Source organism: Numenius arquata, chromosome 19, assembly GCF_964106895.1.
Source record: "Numenius arquata chromosome 19, bNumArq3.hap1.1, whole genome shotgun sequence".
Lineage (NCBI taxonomy): Eukaryota > Metazoa > Chordata > Aves > Charadriiformes > Scolopacidae > Numenius > Numenius arquata.
In genome coordinates this window covers 2,146,260-2,171,335 of record NC_133594.1, presented here as the reverse complement: position 1 = coordinate 2,171,335, position 25,076 = coordinate 2,146,260, and the positions used below count along the sequence as shown (strand labels likewise).

The window sequence follows — 25,076 nt, the reverse complement described above, 5'->3', positions numbered from 1 at the left end:
TTGTGTTTCTTTCCTCCAATATAAATAATATTCACTTAACAGTGAATGCATTAGAGAACTACGTTTCCATTGAGTTGTCATTTCCAGAAATATTCTTCTTTTGGGTAGAAATTTTCCATTCTCAGTCTCAGCTGAAAGGCAATTTTTCTCCCCACTTATTTCCATCTTTTCAGTATATCTTGCTCTTATTTTTAATTTTAAAGTAACAGCAATATCTCCCAGTAAGAAAGGCAGCGAAAGCACAGACTTCTTCCTGACCTGTAACTATGGCTTAATTTGGAGACTATTTATAACCCATCTGACAAACAGTTGAATTTTTGTGAGCAGGTCAGTAGCAAAGTTGCGTCTTTCACTGTAACCAGCGCAAAGTGCCAGGAATGGCACAGGGGAGAGGAGGGGAAGGGAAAGTACCCACAAAACTCCCAAGATACTCACTTTCGGCAGCTCAAAAAGCAAGGAAGCAGCTACTGCCCAGGGAAACAGGTATCACACGTTTAGTCTTGTTTCCCCAAATGATCATGGAGCAGGGGGCGGTGGCAGCCTGGGTTAATTTTCAGAGTCACTCTATTTACAGATTAATTTCCCCCTCTTCTTGTTGCCAGTTGGTCAAAAAGGTTAACTTTTAAGGCAGCAGCTACAACCACTAATGTGCTTAACCAGTTGGGGGTTACAACCGACCTTGCAGAACTGGTGTCTTGGACTTTCATCAGACCATCTGGTGGGTATAGCACCCAGCACCGATGGGGTTGTGGGCCCCAAAACACCGCAATAACAGCCATGAAGACCAGCATCTCCCAGTAGCAATGCCACCCGCCAACACCTCCTCTCCCAGATGGGCACCAGTCAACTTCCCTGTGTTATGCCATGCAAAGTACTCATTTTGGGCCTGTTGAAACAAAAAGGCCCATAGTAGACCCAGGACATGATCCCATCTACAACTCTGGCCCAACTGGGGCTCTGGGAGGCTTTTTCACCAAGCAGCTCACAGTTCCTGACCAGGGATGTAACCCAGGGGTTGGATGGGGGAAGAGGTGGATAGAGAGAGAGAGAAGGTCTTCCCTTACTACTTTATTTGTTTGCGGGCTTTTTTTGGATTGGTTTTTTTGTTTTTTTTGTTGGTTTTTTTTTTAATTAGTTCACACAGTTTTCAATTTAGACAACTGAAACCACTTTCAAAAAGAGGGAAGAGATTTTATTCAGTTTCCACACAATTCCTTTCTTACTTTTTCCCCCCACAACTGAAACAATTCTACATGAACATAACTTGGGTTTTTCAGTATAACAAACATGAGAAATTCTCCCCACCACACAAAGACACACTCCGCTTACGATCGTTTTCTCCCTTGCTCCTCCTGGAAGGAGTACATGATCTAGGCCAGCAGCTTCATCCACTTTCCAGTCCTAAAAATAAACAGTGTTCCTTGCCCCTTTTGCTTCACAAGATCTCAGATGTTAAATATTCAAACAATCCACATATAGAAAACTGATTCATCTCAATTATTCTTGGACATTTTCCTCCTGAAGTACATATATACCAAGTAAAGAAATAATACCACTAAGTTTTTTTCCTCCACACTAGAGCTATATCACCAACAACTTTAAAAAAATCACTTTTCACTAACAGATGGCAAACAGGGCTAAATGATGGGATGAGTGGTAGAAGGTTTCAGATGAGCATTCAGTACAAGTTGCATAAACTGTCATCTTTAAGTTAAAACGTCCACTAAGACGTTCTTTACCACCGTCACCTACATGATTTTTTTTCTTCCTGTGTGCGTCTACGCATCATGAGATGAGAAGTACATGAAGTTACCAACACACTTAAAGCCAAACACGCCCACCTCTTTTTATTGTTTATCGTTTTCTACTTTTAGGTGGAGTTTTCTAGTTGTCTGAGTATTCTCCACAACTGATGAAGTGGCAGAGCCCCTTCCTAAATCAAGGAGAACCATAAGAAAAATCCAGTGATGTTATGAGAAGCCCTAGAAATCTTTCATTTTGGATTGGTGCCCTGAAACTTGACAGGGAACGAGCACGTACAGGAGAAACAAGCCTATCACTGTTCCCAAAAACATGCTTTGAAAGTATTAAGTGAAAATTAATGGTTACTTTTGTCTTTCATATTCCTGTACCTCCCTTTCCCCTGTAAAATAAGAAACATCAAAGTCTATCTCACAGGGGTGTTGTGAAAGTGAATGAATGTTTGTGTGAAGCACTCATACTATAGCAAGGAGGTTCATAAAAAAAGGCCTAGAAGGAAATGAAGATTCCCATCTTCAGCCCACGGTTTCAATGGTGGGCTGTAAATAAGACCCAGGGCTGTGCACTGAACAATAAAGATGGCAAATGAGATTAGCACGGTCCCTTCTGCAGCCTCACACAAAGCTGGAGCCCAGTGGAGAAGCATGGGGGTGGTCAAAGACCAGCTCAGTACAGACACTCTGACAGACAGGGTTAATTCCAACATTTCCCCATTTCTGACTAATTGCTCATTGAGCAGAAAATTATTTTGGGGCATCGAGCCTGCTTTGTGACAAGACAAGTCAGCCTGGAGATAGCCCAGCTGCCTGGCGGGATGTCCTTGCTCCTAGGAGCATCCCCACTGAGGATTTCTGTACTCCCAGGAAGGCCATCTCCTCTCCTGTCATGACATGGGTGCAGCTGGGACAAGGCAGCCCAGAAGCCTTCCTCCCCACCGTCCTGCACCCCACAGGAGCACAGCACCAAGAGCAAGCAGAGCTGCGATGTCGCTCATCACGTATGTGCTGCACGCACGCTTGTAAAAGGTTCCAGGGGCAGGTGTGCCATAGAGATGCAAGTTAATATTCGACAGGGTGAGGAGACCATCTGCGCCCCGGCAGCATGGCGTGTACCATCCCACCAGGCATCCAGGCTGACGCTCACCCACTCCATGCACTCCACTGCAGGCATCTCATGCCCCTCCACTGATGAGCACAAGCAACGGCTTTCCATCAGGGACAGGCACAGCAGCATGGCTTGGGGCAGCCCAGCTTCTCAGGTGGTGGAGGACCCTCAGGAGATGGAGACCCGTAACAGATGAAAACAACTCCAAGGACCACAACACTGGTGCGGAAGCCAAAAATTAGCCCAAGAAGGTTGAAGTTCAGATTCTGTGGGCTGGGCCATCCCTCCACCATATCAAGCACAGAGCAATCAGGAAGACTCATCAACAGAGAAGACATTTCAGCAAAAGGCTGCATCTTTAAGGACACTCTCTCTGCTGGACCCATCTGCCCAGGAATTGAGCATTGCAACAGCATAAGAGAAATATTTTGCCAGATAATTTTTGTTAGAATCCTCCCCCCATAGATTTAGGTCAACCACAACACTTCAGTAACTCAAGCTAACTTTGCCGAAACATTTCCCTGAAGGAAGGGAACACGGAGAATATTTTGTACGTCAACATTGTTAAACTGAAACCTTTGGAGTTTGGACTTTTCTATTTGGAAGGATGTTACATTCTAATTTCACAAATAAAATTGAAGCTATGGGGAACATTAAAAAGTCAAAAAAGTTTTCTTAATCCAGATCAGACAAAAATGTTACTCCTCATTTTACCCAATTGTCTTGCCTTTTTAATCTGCTTTTCATCTGAAGCTCGGTTCGTTCAGTGCTTGTGCATAGCATGAAACAATTTCCTTGATTTTTCAGCGCTACGAGCAAACCAAAATATCAGTTATTTGCACAACCAAAGTGGTCGCGCCACATACATTTCCATACCTATCAGACAGCTAAATTTAACTGCTTAATTATGGGGAGGGGGGGGGGGAAGAGGGGAACAGCAAGAAAGGCCGCACCTGGCAGCAAACAACCATCTCTCCTTGCTTCGGGAGCAGTGCTGGAGCCCTCTGAATAGTCTGTTCATCCTTTCATTCCCCTGCTTGCTGCTGGAACAGGATGTCAGATCTCAGCTTGTACATTTTGTCCCCATCTTAAATCTGCGTTTGAAGAACTACAATGAGTGTAAAAAGGAGAAAAGCTGAGAGGTTTAATTACTTTTATCCATGTTTGAGAGGCGCTCTCAAGTATATCCAGGGTTCCTGGAATTGCAGCCCCAGTGCCAGGGAGAAAATGAACAGCGAGAGACGGGCTAAAAAAAGTCCCCGGCTCCCGAATATTTGCCTGAAACACAGCTCGTTTCCAAGAACGCTGCACTGTTAGTCTGGCTGGAGCTGGTCTCGAGCAATGCCCTTTCCATCTCTACCCTGCAAGGTTATACTCTTAGTAAGCTCATGGATTTAGTGATCCTCCCCGCACAGGCACCCAAACCAGACTTGGGGCCTGATGAGGTGGGAAGTGGCAAGAGATGGGTTTTGCAGTGCCGAATTTGCTTTAGTCAAAGCAGAAGGGAAGAGGATGTGCCTCCGGCACAGACTACAGCTCAGCTCCGCGCGCTGCAGGAGTCGGCTACCCAATGCCCCAGCTTCGACGACACTCCTTCATGTCTCTCAAAAGGCACGCCACAGTTATCCAGCCTCAAGTTGCATTGCAAAAGCAAAGCCCAAATATTCTGGTAGTCGTTTCCACCAAGTCACCTTCCCAGGGTCTGCAACACCTTAAGTACGCCGAGCCCCAGCTGATGCACAGGCTGCACGAGGTGGCAGGCAGCGGTGCCAAGGGAGGGGAGAGGAGAGGAGGGAGCCCGAGGAGCTCACATGCAGTCTTAGATTTCAGCCCTGAGATATTAAGGGTGATTACACACCGAGTGAAGCCCTTGCATAGGATGCAGCTCCGTTCAAGGATACCAGATCAGCAGTTTTCTACCTGTCACCCTACGTCAATGCTTCAGCTAAGGCAATAGACTGCTCTTTTTAGTTGCACCTTGTAAGTCCTTCAATCAAGGCACACAGACGAAGCACATTGGTCCTCACCCCATTTCTGCTAGTGTTTCAAAGATTTTATGGAATTATAGAATGGTTTGGGTTGGAAGGGACCTTAACCCTTCCAACCACTAAGATTCTGTGATTCTGTAAAGACCACCCAGTGCCACCCTCTGCCCTGAGCAGGGACACCTCCCACCAGACCAGGTTGCTCCAAGCCCCCTCCAACCTGGCCTTGAACCCCTCCAGGGATGGGGCAGCCACAGCTTCTCTGGGCAACCTGGGCCAGGCTCTCACCACCCTCACAAGACAAAATTTCTTCCTAATATCCAATCTAAATCTCCCCTCTTTCAGTGTCAAACCCTTCCCCCTCATCCTATGGCTCCCCTCCCTGATCAAGAGTCCCTCCCCAGCTTTTCTGGAGCCCCTTTAGGGACTGGAAGGGGCTCTAAGGTCTCCCCAGAGCCTTCTCTTCTCCAGGCTGAAGCCCCCCCAACTCTCTCAGCCTGTCCTCACAGCAGAGGGGCTCCAGCCCTCGCAGCATCTTCGTGGCCTCCTCTGGTCCCACTCCAATAGGTCCATGTCCTTCCTGTGCTGAGGACTCCAAAGCTGGACACAGTACTTCGGGTGGGGCTTCACCAGAGTGGAGTAGAGGGGTAGAATCACCTCCCTCAACCTGTTTATTGGTTGTTTTGATCTTGCTCAAGTACCTCATTCCTAAAGAGGAAAGCAGACGTTAAGTATGACCCGTGGTTCCTGGTTAAGATGAGCACTCAGTAGCAGCCACAAATTTCTTACAGACAAGAGGCAGTACTCAAGACTTGTAGGCTTTCCCTGCACCTGACATCAACACCCACATACTGCCCAACACTTGGCTGCAAACACCATGGAACTCTGCCTTGTAGCTGAGTCCCTCAGACCACTTGCCTGCAGCTGAGCTGCCCACACACCATTTGGGAACGCTGGCACCAGGCAGCTGGATTTCACAGATCTCCTCCCTCCCAACAACATTCCTGCAAAAAGAGCCAGGAGTCTCAAAATATGATGGAAAGTGCCCAGCAGGGACATACACAAAGGTCTTGTCTCTGTCCTGGTGAAGATGCTGTCCTTCTCCCATGCTTCCTTCGCCCCAAGTCACTGTGGCCACTGCAGACTCCTTCCCAGCCCTGCCTCAATCCATCCATCCTAGTGCCATGAGGATCCAGATAAAGAACATTCCCCAACACATTCACTGCAATCCCAGTCGTGCTTCCTACACAAGGAACAGGGCCAAAGCAATGCCACCACTGCCAGAAACAAGCTGCACAGAGAAGCAAGTGGCTCTCCAACCCAACCAGCACAACCCCGAGAACAGCATGGGCATCCATTAAATCATACCCGATGGAAGTGGCAGTGGAGGTTGTCCTCTCAGTCCCTCCTGATCAGCCTCACAACAAGGTGCCTGTGTGGTTCACCTTCCCATGCCATATGCACTGCCTGCACCACTCCTGCAAGGACACCAAGCCTCGCTCTGTTGTGGTCTCCTTTCCATGGATAGGGATCCTCTTTCACAAACGGCATTACAGTGATTTTAATAACCCTGCCATGGACAGAAGGTTGTTTCTCTCTATCCTCTCATACCTCTGGAGCAGCAGGTTGGGGAGATAACATGTCCTGATGTCTCAAAGAGCTTGTTCACAAACATATCAGAGCTCTCAGAAGTTGTTTTCAGTTTTTAAACAAAAAGATCCACTGGCCAGTGAAAAAACAGGCTTTTTAAAAGGAGGAATAGGCACATAGCCTATGTTTTACATGTTTTCCATGTGAAAAATAGTAGCTCACAGTGTGCATAAAACGAGATTTCAGAGGATGGTGAATTTTAAACTAGGAATTAGAGGTGAAGGTGTTGTTCAGTGCAGGCAGGATGGGGACAGCATTACTTATCTGACCATTTCAGAAAGCCACACAGCTTCTCTTACTAGAGGATATGATTATTAAAGACGCTCCAACTCATTCATCCTCTCAACACCTTTATGCACTTGGGCAGTGCAGTCATTTCCCAGATGACTGCCAAGCGATCCAGCCTGTGCTGGCCATCATGCAGTGAAGCTGATCTCCATTCACCGAGGCTGGTGCCCAGCCAATGGATAGACCTTCTGTTTGGGGGCAAAGAACATGCACCATTTGCCACATGATGACATGGTAAGCTCATGGACACACTACAACTTAAGCAGCAAGAAGTACCAGAGAGCTGCTGTACAGTTGGAGCTGGATGATCAAGGCCTGAAGGAGCTCCTAGAGCTGATGGTGATACTGGGATAATTTTAGGCAAGCAGGCCAACTGTATTGTTGGGACATCATCTGTAACAGGGTGAGAGAATTACTCCCTATCCCCACTGGCAGTGGGTTTACACCGTGGTACGTGACATTTACCACTCGTTCCTGAACAGCAAGGTTGGCTTCTCAGAGCTGAAAAATAAAAGTCCATGAATATGACCGGGAAGATCAAGCAGAGCAAATGGCTGCAGCACCGAGGGCCCTGTTTTGCAAAGTCACTTTTCTTGATCCTATCCATATTTCAGAACATCTCCAACTGAGCCCCATTAATGTAATTGATTTTTAATGGCATTCTCAAAGAAACGATGTGAAGATTTTAACAGGCTATTAGGCTGAAATTAAGCCTCACCCAAACTTTCCTCCCCAGGAACAAAGGTTTCCAAAGATGCAGGGGGGCTACTCCATTCCTGCTAATGGGCAAGGAAGTGCTACAGTGACCTGGGGAAAAGGGACACTAATTCTCCATATTCCACCCCACACAGCACTGATCCCACCACTGCTAGATACCAGAGGTTTGTAATTACAAGGGAAGGTTTTCTCATCCTTCCCACACAAGCAAGACCAGAGGGCAGCCCTAGAGGGATCAGAAGCAGAAATACCATTTGATGAGCTGGAGGTCTTTCAGGTTTCAAAAAGAAGAAAAATAAAATACATGTCCTGCTTGCTTTTGGTCTCTGGGTTCCTTCATGAGAAGCAGGCACTGGCTGATTTCTCAGATCAGGCCCTTGAAACCCCAAACACCTGAGCCTGGCACATGGTTATAGTCGATGGCTTCAGCAGTGCTGCTTTCCCCGTGGGGCTTCTGCTGCAACAAACCATGATAGTCTCTGTCCTTCTCCTGTGGAAAGAGGGACCTGGCAAGAGCTTCCAACTTCTCACTTTTATTCATTTCCTTTATGCACCATGAGCCATCTCTCTTCAAAATCTACCCATGGTTCAAGCAACTTAAAGCCAAGACGTTATGCTGAGGACTGACTTTGCCATGGATGACATTCCTCTTTCTCTGCTCAGTCACTTCTGCTCCAGCAAAAGAGAAGCCACTCCTTTTTTTTTATTCTCTAGCAAACCAGTGACAATTCTTCTGGACATTTTGACTCAAGCATGTCACCTCCCCCAAAGGTCCAATCTTTCCTCAGGTTAAAATCTGACAGACACCCACATTTGCAATTTCCCCTGTGTGGCACGCCATCGTTTTAACACATTCCCCGTGGTACACGAACACTGAGCTCCATGCAAGATTCTCCCACTCACTGTGAGTGAGCATCTGCATTTCTAGAAGATTATGCTGTTACCATCTATTTTACTTCTGATTCAAATTCTCCTCACTTGATTTCAACATTTTTAAAGACTTATTTTTACTTCTTTTGAGACATTTTAAACTCACTTCTTTTCAATACTGTCAACCATCCTTTTTCACTAGTACATTGCGAATTCGGGTACCATTATCATCTTGATTTCTAGAGAAGTAGAAATGTGGACACAAAAGAGAAAAGCAATGGCCTAAAATCCTTTATTAGCCAATAACATGGGCAGAAGAGGAAAAACAGGACACCCAAAATCCCACTCCATTGCTCAATCTGCTCAAACTGAAATTGTATTATCCTGTATCTGTCTCAGACACAACATTATCTGCTGCTATAGTCTCGTGTTCTTTCATGCCTTCCAATTAAAGCAAGGAAATTGGATCATGCTGAGCTTCCTTTGTCCTTTTCACCTCTTGTGAAAGTCAGGGGTTACCATAATTTTATACCTGTTATAATTAGCTTTAATGTTGTAAATTGAAAAGAGAAAAAATATAGTGTTCTTTTAATAATAGGCTTAGTGAATCATGGAGTGGTCTTATCTTTTCCACAACTGGTAGCCATGTTTCATATTTCCAAGTGCTCTTACGTTGTATGTAAGCAACTTAAATATTTTATTCATTACTACAGAAAGAGAAATTTAAACTGTGCAACAAGCTCAGGATTCATCCACCCAGTCTAGGCTAGGAGATAAGTCTAATCACAGAACTTCAGGATTTTGTAGTGCTATTGCCCAGGAAACAGGTAAAGAAGTCTGGAGTTTGGCATCAGAAGTTAAGAAAGGTAACTTTTTTTTTGTTTCAGCACATGTTTCTCAGTGTAGACATAACCTGCACAGACCAGTGATGAGGATATAGATGTTATCAGCTAAATGTTTTCAGGCTGATACAGAATCACTTGGCGCATGTGGTTATGAGCTCTTGAAAAGAATGGGATTAAAGACACTTACGGAGTTGCTGGACTTCAATCTTTGCCCTGTGGCCACAGCAGCCAGGATACAACAGTACGTGTCTTCATCAGGCCAAAACTTGAGGCTTTCATCTCAGAATTTCCCCAAATCTACTTCTGATGACCATCAAGAGGGGTGCTACCCATCTACCACCAAATGCACCAGCCAACACTGTATATTTCTTCACAGTGCAGAAATAGCTCACTGCTGCTTTACACAGCTTTTGGCTGCCACCCTTCACCCAGCACTGGAGGCCAGAAAAGCAGCAGAGATTTGTCTTTGGCATTGGGAGGGAAGTTTGTTAATGCTCCTACTCAGTGGGAGAGCTTTGATGCCCAACTTCTCGCAGCTGGATGTGTTTTCAGGTCTGACTGTAGCCTCATTCAGGACAGGACCACCCTCTGACGAGAAAATTTCACCTGCCAGAATCTTCTTCTGTGTTCCAAATCCTGCAAAGATTGGAGACTGCAGCTGAGAGGATCCCTCTCCTCCCAAAGCAAGGCCAAAGCAATGTTCCACCACGGAAAGAGAGCAGTAGCACTCCTGCAGCACCTGACCTGATGGTCCCAGACCTCACTCCTCTATAAAACCAAAGCACCTTTATCCAGGTGTCATCTACAATATTAGAAACCAACTTGGATTAATTTTAAATGAGTGACAATTTTCAAACCTAGATCTTTCCCTGAATCTTCAGCTTGTGGGTTTTGAGGGCAGACTTAACACAGCACTGGAGTATTGAAGTTTGCAAGCTGTGCTACAGCTTAAAGAGAAAAAGACGTTTGATCTTTAAATCAGACATTAAGTGATGGAATACCACTACTCCTATTGATATTGTTTCATGTATAAAAAGACAAAGTTTAGCCTTGACATATACTGCTGTATTTCACAGGTCATGCTGTAACAGACTAGATCGCTGCTCTGGAGTCATGTCTCCAGCATGATTCAGAAGAAATTACAAGATAAAGAAAAGGACAATTATGAAACAGTCTGTTCACATTTCCACCTAACTTATTTCAGGGAGCACCAGGAAAAGGGCCTAATCATCCTCCTTCAAAAAAATCCATTTCCTCTCTGGTGAATCTGTAGATGATCTCTAGGCTCCTTTGGTCTCAAGACCCAAAACAGACCATTTCAGCTGAAGAAAATTCTTGTGATGAGTTCCATGAGTTAATTACATTTCCATTACTAAAGAAGTTCTAAAACTTCAATTTCTTTACTGATGCTTTTTGAATCCCATCAAAATAGATAGGGAAACATGATTTCCTCTTTTTTTTTTTTCTTTATCTATCTCACCCTTATGAGACTTCCCTATTAATTTTAACTCTCTCAGTCTTTTCATTTCTCCTTAAATTGACATTTCTTCAAGCTTTAATCATTTTCACAACCTTCCTCCTAAACTCCCATGCCCAAACTTTATTCAAGGATCCTGCTGGTTTAGGATGTTTGAGATGGGGAACTAAGCCAAAAGACAGTTCCATCTTTCAGTCTTCCTTTTTTCTTTTTTAAACTGGAAAATAAGCTGAGAGCTCCAATTTAAGTTCTTTTAAGTCCTCTTTGAACCAGAACCAAGCTACATCCAACTCAATATTTCTAATTATCAGTTTAGTTTGAGAGCTCTTCAGCACAGGGACGTTTTGTAGCTGAAGAAGTCCTCCGAGGAGCTCATTTCTGTCCTTCAGTCCTTTACCTCTACAGCACCCCATGGACCATCAACATGCTCCTAAACCCTTAGTCCTACACTGGCTGCTTCCTGGTTTGCAGACCATTCCAGGGAATTTTTACAAATTTAATGAGGCAGAGGGAGTCAATTTTAGCCTCTCTCCAGAAACATCCATAAGAAATGACCTTCACGGCACCTGCAAACAGATTTATGGCACAGGTGTGACACGCTGAGGGGACCCCTCTCCTCATTTAAGAGCCCCAGGTATAATTTCTACCCCCAGTGAAGCACAGCACCACACCAATCTCTACTTCTGGTCTTTTCCTTGCTTAAATCTTACACAGCCCAGCATGAACTGCCTTGAACTGAGGCAACAGCTAAACCCATTATTGGCTAAAACCTGGAGTTTAACTCAGGAGTGATCTGAACTTCTTGCTCCAGAGGGATGCTTTTTGAAGTCTACAGCTGATCACGAGAACCACCTACGCACACACCCCTGTAGCCAGCTCTTGAAACCAAATCATCCTCTCCAGCACTGGCAGAATAAGAATATCCACCAGAAAAACCTGACCTGTTTCCTCAATATTCCACCCTAAGATCACTGAACAAATAAGTTCATTTTTTAATCAAAAAATAATGAGAAGTGATTTTCCTGATGACCAGCATACAGGAAAATGGAGGAGGGAGGAGACAGAAAGCCTTATATTTATCATCAGCCATTGGTTTAGCTAATGCTGACCGTGCCAGGAAGGAAAGATTTCTCATACACATTTGAAGAGCACTGTTTAGGTGGCCATGCTCCTTTGTGAGGATCAGGAAACTTTCCAAGCCCTCTATCTCACATTACAGGTTTTACACGTCCTGCGTGTATGAAGCAGGACCTCTTTCTCAACCTGAGCTGCCAGACTTCCCCATGGCACAAAAGCAGCCTTCCCATGCCACCAGGAGTTCATGCAACGTACACTCTGCCCCATTCATCCTGCAGACACTGGCGTCACTGAACTCATTCACAGAGGATCCCTTCCCTCCATCCCAATTCAGTCAGATCCTTAAGCACACAGAAGGTCCAAGGTTGCTGAAGTTTAGCAAAGAGCCTAGCCTTGGTATCAAAGAGCCCTAGAACTTGGCTTACCCACACAGAGACCTGGATTCACTCATCCTCCTGGTTCCAGCTTCCAGAACTGAAGCCTTGCCCTGGCCGGAAAGGGCCACACCTTGTTAGTGGTTCAGTAAGAACAAAATGGAAGAACAATTTTCCACCTCCACAAAGTTTCCCAGATGTTTTCAGAGAGCCCTGATGAAGGCAGTGGTCCCAAAGCACCCAAAGCCTTGGGGGTGAGTTGTGGGTCCAAGGATGTGTACGCAAACGTGACACTGCTGTTCCTGGTACTCAAGATTAGATTACAATTAAAACTAGGCTGATTTTCTAAGTCCTCAGTCTTTTCAACAATCACAACCAGGTTCTTATCGTCTCAGATGAGCAGGCACTTCGCCATCAAAAGTTGGCCACTTGAACTGGGACACAGCAGCAGAAGCAACATTTGAGAAACAGGAGCCTGAGAAATCCTGCACACTCCTCCTCATCTAATCATGAGACAGCACTCAACACCACACAGAGGACTAGAGTGTTCTTTTTGTTTGTTGTTTTTAAACTGGAAAGCATTAAGAAAACGAACATTAGAACACTTTATAGCTGCATTTTCATTTGTTGTTTTGATTTTGAATTCCTAATATTCACACCCAGCTACAATAGCAGCTAGGTATGCAATCCTTTCCACATGTAGAGGAGCAAGCAGTCAAGCAGATGCCCACACTACGTGATTGCTAGGGTAGGATTAGACATTCGGAGCAGATGACAAGGTCCAGAGTCCTCTTCCTACCCGCAATCTCACCAATTGCCTTTGCATGGTACAGCTGGTCCCCTCCCAAGAGATAAGATTTCCCTGCCACCAGCCTTCCTTTGAGAGCCATAAAAAGCTAAAAATGCTACCTGGACTCTGTACTCCTGATCCTGCCTGGCTGCGATGAGAGGGAATATCTCCCTTTCGCTTGGGACGGCCACTTTTACTTTACAGCTGCCCACCTTCCGGGCCTGCGGGACAGGGAGCTGTAAGCACCCTCAGATAGTGTCCATCACTCCCCCTCTTTGTGAACAAAAAGCTTCAAAGAAGCATAAACAGCCACAAAACATGGAAAGCGGCAGAAGATGGAAATCTGAAGAAATGCTTTTGTTTCCTCTCTCTTTGGAGAAAAGCCCTCTGTATGTGCCTTAACTTTCTGGCTCCTTGTTGTGTGGTACCATCATTTATCAGTTCACATACCAGGTATTCAATACCTTGCAGTCACTTCTAATAAAATATGAGAGAAGCACATCAATCTCATTATCTATTTGCCCTTGAGAAGCACTCTGACCTGAAACGTTTGTTTGCCACAATCAGAGCAGAGCTGGGCTTCAAGGATAACTTCTGCTAGGGAAGGGCCGTCCCCACCTGCGGGTCCTGAGGATCTGTGACCATCTGCAGCCTTCCTCTAAGCACAGCCCAGAGTCCTCCTCTGCTCAGGGAAGTCTTCTTCTAATTTAGCAGCCAGCCACACAATTACACACCCACCTGCTTAACTTAACCTGCCTCTACCCACCCCCACCAAAATCAATGCACAAAAGCCACTATAAGTAATTAAAAAAATAGACGACAGACCTAATTAACACTCCACCAGGCTCAGCATGGCCTGGGACCCCCTTTGCTAGGTGAAACAAGCCCAGTGGAAAAGCAAGCTCCAGTCCCAAGGAACCTGCTGCCCCATTGGGCAAAAGGGGTTATAATCGTGTATAAAAGGAAACAGGGACATTTTCCAAGGTGGGTTCAGAGCCCAGAAATCCTTCCTCCCTGTCCAGCACCTTTTCCTTTGAAGGAAACTGCTTCTTCAGCTCCCCAAGAGCCCAGATGGCCAAGGGATAGAAAATAGAAGAATTTCAAACTATTTTTGACTGTTCAAACCGAGACCTCACACACTCTCTTCCCTTCCAGTTACTAACTACTCATTTTCTCTGCCTCAAAAAAATAAAATTTAGTTCCTTGCCTTCCTCCATTACTGCCCCCAAACTCCAGCTAGGTCTCTGGTTAACACTTTGCATTCAGGAAAACAGGTGAATTCCCTTTGCCTTGTCCTGCGGGTTTTTGTTGTTTGTTTTTTTTTTTATCTGATTCAATTTCAGAAGGCATCCTTAGCTTTTCTGAGCCAGCAAGTATCCATCCATCATTGGAACATAAAAGAAATTGAAAACAAGGATCAGCTCCATTGAAATCTATAGAGGCTTTGCTCTTAGCATGACTCATGCACAGTGCTAATAGCAATCAGCTAGTCCATCACCACCCTTACTGTATAACCATGCAAAGAGGCTTACTCGTTTTCCTTGTGAATACTCATCAAGATGAAGCTTGTCGCTCTTAAAGTATCCATTTTCCCAACTCCTGTTGCTGCTCAGCTTTGCTTTCTAGCACGGAAGTGGCAGAAGTTCCATGTCAGAAAAGCAGGGAGAAGTCTAAATTTCCCTGCTCCTACCCCCTTTATTCCCTAGGTATGTGGATCTAAAGTTTATAAACAAAGCGCTACGCATGCTGTCTAAAATGATGCTGGAAGGGCATCCAAGAAGTTTTATTTCATTTTAATTTTAGTTTTCAAATTATAGTATTCTGTGGTTATTTGTGAGTGGGAAGCTTGAAGGCATTTGGGGAGTACACAAGAGTCAGTCGCATCAGACCCCAGAATTCAGACATCCAGTGTAAGGGCTTCTGAACGCACAGGAACATGCATGTGGACAAAAAAAAAAATACTGGAGACTACAGGCATCTGTCTGTATTTGACAGCATGAAGGATCCCAGCCCTCAAGCAGACATTCACTTCTCCAATATTTCATGGTCACATTACACCCCACACTGTCTAGGAGGTACATCTACCTTGAGTATGGACCAGAGGTCCATATCCTGCTGCGCAGACCAGGCTCAACAGTTCTTATGCCTCCTCCTTTGACAGTCATCACTGCAACCAAGGCTGCTGCTGCTCCTCATACACTGCACCAGGAATAGCATCTCAGACTGCCCACATACTGAGATGATCCTGGTAACTAGAAAAGCTAACATCGAGGATGAACAGGTCTTTATTATGCTACTAAATGAGTTACCTTCCAAATTATTAGCATCACCAGGAGCTAGGAGCACATTTCTCAGTCATCCAGACAATCAAAATAATTCTAGCTTTTATAATTTGTTCCCGACAGCCTGAGACATCAGTAACAGCACAGAGACTTTGTGCACATCATTTGGCAGCTCCAGGCCTGGCACACACTGTCTCTGCCAGTCCCACCCAGAGATCCAGGCAGCTGATCCAACTGGCTCAAGAAGCTACCAGGACTCTTCGAGAGTGTTCAATCCAGGCTGACTGAAAGCCAAAAAAATTAACTCTGCTCGTAAAGGACAGAGCATGATGCTGTCAAGTGGTCCATTTATTTGTACCAGTCTTCAGCAACTCTTGGTGTAGGACAAACACTGCACACAGTTGTGGTCACTGCCTCCAAGAAGATACGGTAGAATTAAGAAAGGACCAGAGCAACAGCATAGGTCAGTGGTGCATGGACAAGCTCTCAAGTCAATGGTGATTGGGCAGCACAAATGTCCGACCAAGGAAATGCTAGAGGCTCATAAAACCATAAGCACACAGAAAAAGGAATTAATATTCTCCAGATCTTACTATACAAAATCTATACAAATTACTTACTATGCAAAATGCACCAATGGAAATCTCCAAAAGTGAGCTAAAAGCATAAACAGCCTCCAAAACACAACCAAGGAGGACGGTCCCCTCGGACCATGCAGTTTAAAACCCGTAAGAACCATATTTTTTCTCAAAAATCCCTAGACATCTGAATTTTGGTATTCAAGAACATAAGGTTCATTTTATGTCCTGTGTTCTTCCCTTTGGCAGCCACACTATTGCACCAGCTCCAGTCAGAGAAGATGCTTGTAGTTTACAATTTGGATGCTATTGTGTACCAAGCCCAGGACACCAGGAGAAATCTTCCCATGAACTCCAACAGGAACAGGTCTGAACCCTCGAGGCCCTGAACCCAGGCTCACAGCTCCATCCACAGCCATCTGAGGGGTCGGGATGGAGAGAAGACTTTGCTCCCCAGACAAGTATGGATTTCTGAGGTTTCCACCCCAAGACAAGTTACAGCAATATAATAAAAAGTCCCTTTACTCCTACCTTGGGAAAAGTGCATTAAGATCATATAGTCCCTGGCCAGTTGAAAAATGGCATTTTTGTGTGATTTAGAGCTGGCTAATGAGTGATGTCATCACTGGAGCGAATGCAATCCCATAAAAATGTAAAAATAAAATGAGCAGGAGCTATAAAATATACGTGTCTCTCCACAAAAGCAACAGGCACATCACAGCAGGGCAGCTTTCCTCGATACTCATCTACAACTGGAGGAGTTTAAAAGAAATAACTAAAAAAAAAAAATAACAGAGGAAACAAAATATTTCAAGGAGCAGCAATCTATTATTTTCCCAGGCCTTTATTAACAGCAAATCAGCATGATCCCTTGAAAGTAAATGAGAAAAAGGCACCACAGCGTTGCTGTGAAAAGAAACTGAGGGAGCATTTTCTGGAAAAACAAACCAAGCCCTTTTGGGCCACTGTCTGTTAGACTCCAGTTCAGCTCAATAGGGTATTGATCCTGCCTGCACAAAACCCAGCCCTGATTTATTTTCTGATTAACAAGTTCTACTGTCTGATTTTGACAAACAAGAAGTCCATCACTTCAGGTAAAATAAATAAATAAATAAATAAATATATCGATAATGCCAGTGTTCAGGCATTGAGTAGCAAAAAAGGAGAATGGAAAAAAATAAAAGGTGGAAAGGGTTACTGCGTGATCATTGTACTATTTACATAAGGGTAAGTTCAATAAATGCAGAGCCTTCCCCCACAGCCTCCTCCAAAACACACGCAGACACTGGCTGGCCTTCTTCCTATGGAAACAGCCAACGAGAGCAAAGCTGCTCTTTGCTTTTATGGGTTTTAGCTAAAAGCTGAAAATGAGATCGGATTTTCTGACATTCACCATTTACCTTAATAAAAATGTGCACTCGACAGGATTAGCAGGTGTACAACTCTGCGTGTGGTATCATGAAATGCATTTTCATGATCTTTCATGCTTACACAGGAAAAAAAAAAAAAGAGAAATCAAAATCCCTCTATAATATTGAAGATCAATGTGAAACTGAGCTCAGGAACTGAAGGCTGCTCACTGCCTGGGAAACACGAAGTAACATTTTCAAGTAGAAATCTTGCACATATGGCAAAGGAAAGCTTTTGATAGAGTAGTAAAATGATATTTCGAAAACTGATGTCCTACCTATCTATATTTATAAGAACACATTAAGTACCAGTATAGTGCTGTCCTTTTTCATTATTCTCTAATAAATTACAGAACCTCCTTGACCATTTTTGGAAACGCACGGATCTGAGACTACCTTCCACAGAAAAGAAAATTAAGGTCCCACTTGTATAACCACCTCACAGCCCCTCCGTGGAGAATTGTCAGTAGTAAATGTTCTTCCTCAGCAACCTGCCTATAAAGTCTCGATGCAGAAATGCCAAGCTGATGCCTGTCTCCAATCAAGGGCCTTGCTCAGAATTCCCCTTGTTAGGGCAGGCAATGGCCAGATGAAAGGGTTTCTGGCCAGTGAAGGAAGCCCAAGGAAGAGGAGCTACTGCTTTCTAGCACAGACCCATGGCAACACAGGAGAGAGCTAAGAACATAATAAGGATCTGGGAAATTCAGAGCAAGACACAACAGGCTACAGAGAAAACGCTAATTCGATCCCCTGTGTGAAGCTGCAGATCTTTCAACGTTATTTCTCTACTCTAGGTCCCTCCACCTCATTACTGGGTTTGAAAACACAGCCCTGGATTCAGGAAAGCATTTATCTAACCAAGCACACCAGTAACCCTTTTTATTTTCAGTAGCTCCCCCCCCCTGCCCCACAGACACGAAAAATTTGGCACGAGCTCAAGCACCTTGCTAAATCCAGCCCTTGAATTACAGGATTAGAGGGCTGTGGATTTCCTCAGTGGAGATGACTCTTGGACTTAATGTCGAGCAGTTTACACTTTGCCTTCCCCGCATCGCCTGCCTGGTGGGAAGTCCATGTACAAGACAATTTCAATACAGCCCAGCTAGCATCACCATTGGAAACCAGCAGCTTTGACGTTAACAGGATTGTACTTCAAAAGAATACGCGTGTTTGCAGATGGCAACAGGGTTCCTTATTACAGCTGTCTAATCAAGCCAATATTCCGCAATTATGCTCCGAGATCAAACAGCGCTGCAAACAGCACTCACAATAAAACCGGCACCAGTAAGATGCTGGTGTCACGCCTGTAGCATCGCACAGTCGGCTGCGATTCCACAGGCACGGCACGCACACGCGATGCTTCAGTTACTGTCGCAAAACTTTGAACGTCTCAGTCACAGCCAGGCAGTTTAAAAAAAAAAAAAAATAGCTATTTTGATTCTTGGCCTCTGTTTATGAAAAAAAAAAACCACTAAAACATGCCTAAACAAATAACAATATGGCTGTAATTCAGGAAAGCTTTTATGTATAGCCTTAACTTTAAGTACAGAACCACTGGAGTCAGCTGAATTCAAACGTGTACTTGAATGCTTTGCTGAAGGATAAATCAAACCACGTGCCAAAGTGCTTTCCAGAATCAGAGCCTTGATTTTATTTTATATTTTTTTAAACCACACAAAAGGGCATAGAGCTAACCAGGAGTCAGAACATACCATCGGTGTGAATAATTGTAGCATCTGTGCTAATTCTCTTTTCATCCTGGTACCCCCTATGCTTCCAAGTATGTAAATCTGATTCTCCATGTGGCTCCACCGAAGTTTCTATTGATTAAATACCCAGCCCCAGCAGCAGGAGAATCAAGCCCTGCATATTTATTTTCTTCCTCTCAATACATAAAGAATTCCCTTTGGCCTCTCAATTGCTATATCACATGGTACGCTGAATGCAAATAGAATTACAGTGATAATGTATCTAATGAATACATTTGTATATGTATGCAAGTATTTCCCTAACAGCCTTACACCGCTAACCAGACCAAAGAATATATATGTTTGTCACACACAGTCGCAGAGAAGGTGTGTGAAATGAGTGCATATTAATAACAAGAGCCAGACTGCAGTATTCTGGGGGAAAAACTAACTGAAATCCTTCCAAGATGAAGGCTGCAAGATCAGGACCTCACACAGACCTTTGGAACGTTTCCCTTAGAGCTTTAAAGTACAATTTGTAGACCATAAGGGTTACTTAATGTTTGTGTTTTCGTTATCCACTAGCATCGTGCTACATTTATATAAATAGATGCAGTAACTGTTGTAACGTACAACATAAAAATATTGTAAGCATTTCCAAGAAAGAAGTTAGTGGTACCATTTCAGACCAGGATACAAAATACACAGGTAACATTTTCAGCTCCGTCCTTTAGAAGACACGCACCTTCTTTGAATTATTTTTCAAAAAGTTATTTTATAGCAGACCAAATTCATTCCTGCAGAAACTTCACTGATTTCAGAGTTGTAGTAGCTTAAAAATGGAATGCACTTAATTTGTTAGCTCACTCCATGTTGACTTTTAAAGTCATCCTGTAATGTCAGAAGACAGATGGATTTAAATCAGGTTCAAGTACCCAGTGGCAATTAGAACATGCGAAGTCTGAAAAATGTCAGTAAGCGTCTGGGTAAGATACATGCCGGCATATATTCAAATAAATATCCTCGAAACCTCCTTTTAGCTGGTTCAAACAACACTTTGACAGTGATTCACTCAGCACAATAACCATTACTTAAAGACAGTAAGGTCAGAAATACAGTATTTTAGTACTATTTCACTAAAATCACTCCCTCCACAGTTAAAAAAAAACAAAACCCAAACACCACAAATCAAAGCAAGAGTCCCCCTTAAGCCTAGGGCAGGAGGAGGTCACTTACCCTGTGAGGACCACGACAAAATCCATCACGTTCCAACCGTTTCGGAGGTAAGAGCCTTTATGAAAAACAAACCCCAGAGCGATGATTTTTATACCAGCTTCAAAACAAAATATTCCAATAAAGTACGGCTCAGTGTCGTCCTGAAAAAGGATAAAAAAAAACAGAGGTGTCAAGGCGATGCCCATGCTTCTGCACTGACAGCAAGAGTCATTTAAACAACTACATGCACCACCTTCAAGCCCTGTTCAGCTCTTGGACCAGAATTGAAGCCAAAAGGTTGAAGTTTACTGGAACTACGTACAGAGAAGAATTTCATTACTATTTCTCTGAAAGTAAATTTGTTTTCTCACATTGGAAATTTTATTTGCCTTTATTCTGATCATTTCACCCCACACTTTCCACCTTTACTCAATATTCCAGAGGGAATTTTCATGCTGAAATTGTGCTCTAAGGGTATATTTAAACTTGAGATCACATATTTCTATAGTTATTGACACGGAAGAAAACACGTGCTTTACATTTCATCCAGGAAACTGAAACAAGAGGATATCTCAAGGAGTAAGAGGCAGCACAGCGAGCTTGCAAACACTGGCAGGAAATTATTTATTTATCATTTATTCCATCAGTTCTTCCTTCACTCTCTCTCCTCCATTTTCTCAATTTCTACAGCTGCAGTCTCATTTGTTTTCCTTTCACTGTGTACCTGATTCAGGGAGAAATCCCCATTCCCTTCCCTTAACAGCAGAAGAGGTAAGGTTTGTGCCTCAGGCCCATGGTACAAACTAAAACATACCATGGGCTCACAGCTCTGTGTCCTAGCTTACCAGAGAGAAAAATCATGCTCAATCTCCACAGTTTCACTAACCCATTTTTTCCATCTATTACACCAGATCCCTCAGTATTACACCTTATCGATAAAGAGTTTCAACACAAATTCAATGCCAAATGGAAGCCTTCACATTCAGAAGGAAGATGCAGGCAAGAAATGGGAACAAAGCAAGAGGTGAAAGCAACAGGCATCAGTTTCAAGAACATGTTAATTAGCTTTGGCACCTGTAACCAATTTCCAAATGTGCCTTAGATCCCTGATTTCAGCTGAAGTCAATGGAAGTCTAGCAGCCCTACCCAAAAGGAAGCAAATTCTCAAATTAAGAAATCAGAAATATTTGTTCCAGGGGCTTCAGCATTTCTGACTATAAGGACCCAAAAAGTTGAGCTGCTGCTTGATGCAGAGTTGTTTACATTTTGCAATTCTACTAATGACAAGAGGTGATTTTTAGTTCTCTTATACAGAAAGAACATTAATGTCAAGTCTTGTAGCCACAGAACAAAGAAAGAAGCAGTTTTGATACGAGAATTTATTTTACAAGTCTGGTAACTCTTGCTGGACTCTGACGCAGCACTGGCACATAGATCCATTCTTTAGGTATATTGCTTGTTACGGGAAGCCAGGTTTGTCACACCTAGAAGACCAATATAACAGCATACCCCTCCCAAAGTGGCTTACAATGCATACCCAACTCAGCAAGTCAACCACAAAGCACTAATCACTGAAGATGCCTCCAAGCTGTTGGAAATTACTGCTTCTGGAGAAGCTTTTCCACCAGTGGCTAAATTAAAGTTTTGCTTCCTACAAAGCAGCACCCCATATTCCCTACACACCTCAGTCACCCCAGCTCCTCCATATACTTCATCTTTCACCCTATGTCATCTCTACTCCCCTTCACCTTTCCTAACCTGACAGCCCCAGCAACTCCACCTCCCATTCCCCTATGGCCAGGCAAGATGACCAGTCACCTGCAGGTAACACACATACTGACTGGCCAGACAGCAAAACAGAGCAGGTGACTGTTGAGCTCACGCTGTAGGCCTTTGGGTGAAATGAAGGCAGCACCGGGGGGAAACACCAAAACCAACCCAAACCCGGCTTCTTCTCCAGCCAAGGAGCTGTTTCCACAAATGGCAGCACCTCCAATCCCTCTGCCCCTCCACAGAACTTCACTGACACTGCTCAGAGGGTACAGAAGCTATCACTGACAGACCGAGAAACTCCAGCTACCCATTGCAGTGCTAGTCACCCACAGAGAAGCAGGAACAAGGTCAGGCCATCAGACCTTTTATGACCTTCAACAGAAATCCTACAATTACAATAAGAGTCTTCTTCCAGCAGTTGCCCACAGCAAGAGCTAAGGGCATCCCAGGAGTCCAACCCAGTACAGAAAATAGGGAAGAAGGAGTCAGAAATCTTCGTATGTGACTTCAGGAGAAGTCACCTCACTGCTGCTCTGCTTTCCCTTATGCACACAGGAGCACTCTAACAGCCCGGTCTGCCTGCTCTTCAACCCCACAATACATTCTAGTCCAACAAGTATACAAAATCTTTGCAAGCGAAGTCCTCCTAGCCCATCCTATATTTCCATCCCACAAATACTAGCATACCTTAAAAATAGCTCTTCTAACACACACAAAAAAATACCTTTACCCACATACACTCCCTCTCATTCCTCCCTCACTTCCTGGAAGCCTTATATCTCCTCTGTTACCAGTCGTTTGCTCAATCTAGGTCAGGTACCTTGTGATTACAGCTCCCAGCTTTAAAGAGCCAGGCTTCAGGTACTCAAAGGTTTGACAGAACATGCTCTTCCCAAAGCTAGGACTACATGGAGCTCTTAGGAAGTGGGTCAAAGAAGCCCTTGTCAGCTTCTAGGGAAAGCGGAAGGCTCACAGATGGGCTTGGGTTTTTATTACAGAGACAAACTGTCGTCTATAGGGTTGGCAGTGAGTATCTGGGGAAGTAAGAGGGGGTACAAAGAGGGTCTTTTCTAAAGCCTGTCTAAATTTACACTAATTTAACCTAAGAATCTGGGCAGCAACAATGGGATGAAAAATAAAATTTATGCCCCATTAGGCAGTGGTACCTACTGCTGAAAAAAAAAGATTCACAAGACTGTGCATGATGGAAGGAGCTGGACGGCAAGGACATGGGTGACGAGCCCTGTGCAACGCTGAAATGGCACTGCTGTCGGCTCAGCAATCCTGCTGCCAGGGCATCCTGCAGCCCCCTTCAGACAGGAGGCTGTGTTGCTGCTTGGGTTCAAGAGTGGGCAAGCAGGTGATAATGAGTATCAGTGTGCGTGCTTGGAAGGAGGGTGGAGAATCTGGGCAGCAGCCAGAGCTGTGCCAGCAGGTTGTTTGCTGTGGACACAGCAAAGCTTGAGACTGGGCCAAACACACATTTAATCAATATGTTTCAGATCAGAAACTACTTCTGAGTCTGGAAAGTCATTACTATTCCCAGTCCATGTCCTAGTGTCTTTCCTTGGCCTTTGGATGTGACAGCCTTGAGAGGTTTGGGTGTGTAAGGCTTTGTTCATGCAAAGGTTAATATGAACAGCTCACATATGACTGCACAAAGTGCCTGTGGGACAGCATAAAGAATTAAACCCATTAGTAGAGTACAAGAGCTGTCATGCTGAATATCTGAGAAAAGTTATATTCTGTCCTCACATCAAAAACACCCAGGGGAGCCAAACACTCGGAGCCCTACAGTGACATGCAGCTGAACATCCTACAGATCCACCAGTGTCTTCAAACAGGGTATGCCCAGAGCGGGGCAGAAAATAGGTTTTCTGTCCTGCACGTTCTGATCTCTGCCAGGCTGGAACAAATCTATGGTCTACTGAAGCTTCTCATGAAAGACTGAGAAATTAAGAAAGAGACAGGGAGAGAATGAGCGTGCCTCAGCCCAGACAGCCAAGAGCATCATGAACAAGGCATCCACCTGCAAGGCCCTTCAGGGCTCAGATGTTGAAGCTTGCATTCCCACATTTGGAGCTCTCACCACCAGGCTCTGGGCCACTCAGTACAACTCCCTCAGCATCTTTTTGGTTGGCATCACTCCAGTGTGTATAAACAATGCAATATTTATTGGGACAGAGGGAGACTGACCCTACAACCTATTGGCTAAAGCACTCAGCTGAGATGGACAACATCAAGTTTATAGCATCTCTGTTCCAATGGATAGTTACTGATGTGAAGTAAATGCTTCCAGCAGCCAAAGCATGCACAACTCAGCTCAAAGCAGGCAGGAGCCTAAGGGGTAGGTCATCATGCTGCTAGTGGAAGAGTGAGCTTATTTCTCTTGTCTGAAGAGCAAGGACCTGAAGCCAATGCTCCAGTTCACCACTAAATGCTTTGACCACCAGACTGCTGTTTTTTCAGAGCCCTGGGTTTGACCCGAATTCCCATCCTAGAGCCAAGTCATGTTTTTCTGTGCTACAAACTACATACAGAAAATGGACAGAGGAAGATTACTCATAATGTAGCCGTTCCAGTTCTTGAAATATTGCATATACTGAGACATCACTTGCTCTTCCCATGTGCTTAATTAACCCTGCTTGACAAGTAACATGAGCACAGAAAACAGCCAAGTGAGATTGCACTGCAGGTTCATATCTTGGGTCTCTGGAGAGATACATAGAAGAAAATTTTGATTAGAGAAGAAAAATCATGAAAATGTTTGTGTGGATTCCTCTTTTTCTCAGCCTTAACAAACAGACATTCTCAAGATTTTTTGTCTTTGTATCTGTGGCACAAAATATCTGGGCAGCTTTGGTTTTCCTTCAACAACTCTGCCTACATCTCCCAGTCATAAAAGGCTTGTGATGTGCACCTCATATCCTTAAGACAGATTAACTCTTCAGTGATGAGCCCCCCTCACTCCAATTTGGAGATTTTTAATGAACCCAAGGAGAAGGAAAGGTATATCCATAAATCACTAACCAAAAAACCCCCCAAATCCATTCCTGCCAAAGACAGCAAGAAAGCACCTGCTGTTCTGCATGGACTTATAATTTGGCCCAGCAAACCTGTAAATGTATGGGAATGTTCGCCCACTCTGGTTTAGCATGGATTTGTAACATTTTCAATGAAACATCTTAGAGTT

General features: G+C 44.2%; 1 protein-coding gene across 1 annotated transcript in view; it reads right to left on the bottom strand.

The window, feature by feature from the left end:
- Window positions 1–25,076, bottom strand: part of CACNA1B (calcium voltage-gated channel subunit alpha1 B) — a 312,340-nt gene that overhangs the window by 282,904 nt on the left and 4,360 nt on the right. The window contains exon 3 of the mRNA XM_074160972.1: window positions 20,132–20,271. Coding sequence (XP_074017073.1) covers window positions 20,132–20,271 — 140 coding nt within the window. The remainder of the gene's footprint in view (window positions 1–20,131; window positions 20,272–25,076) is intronic.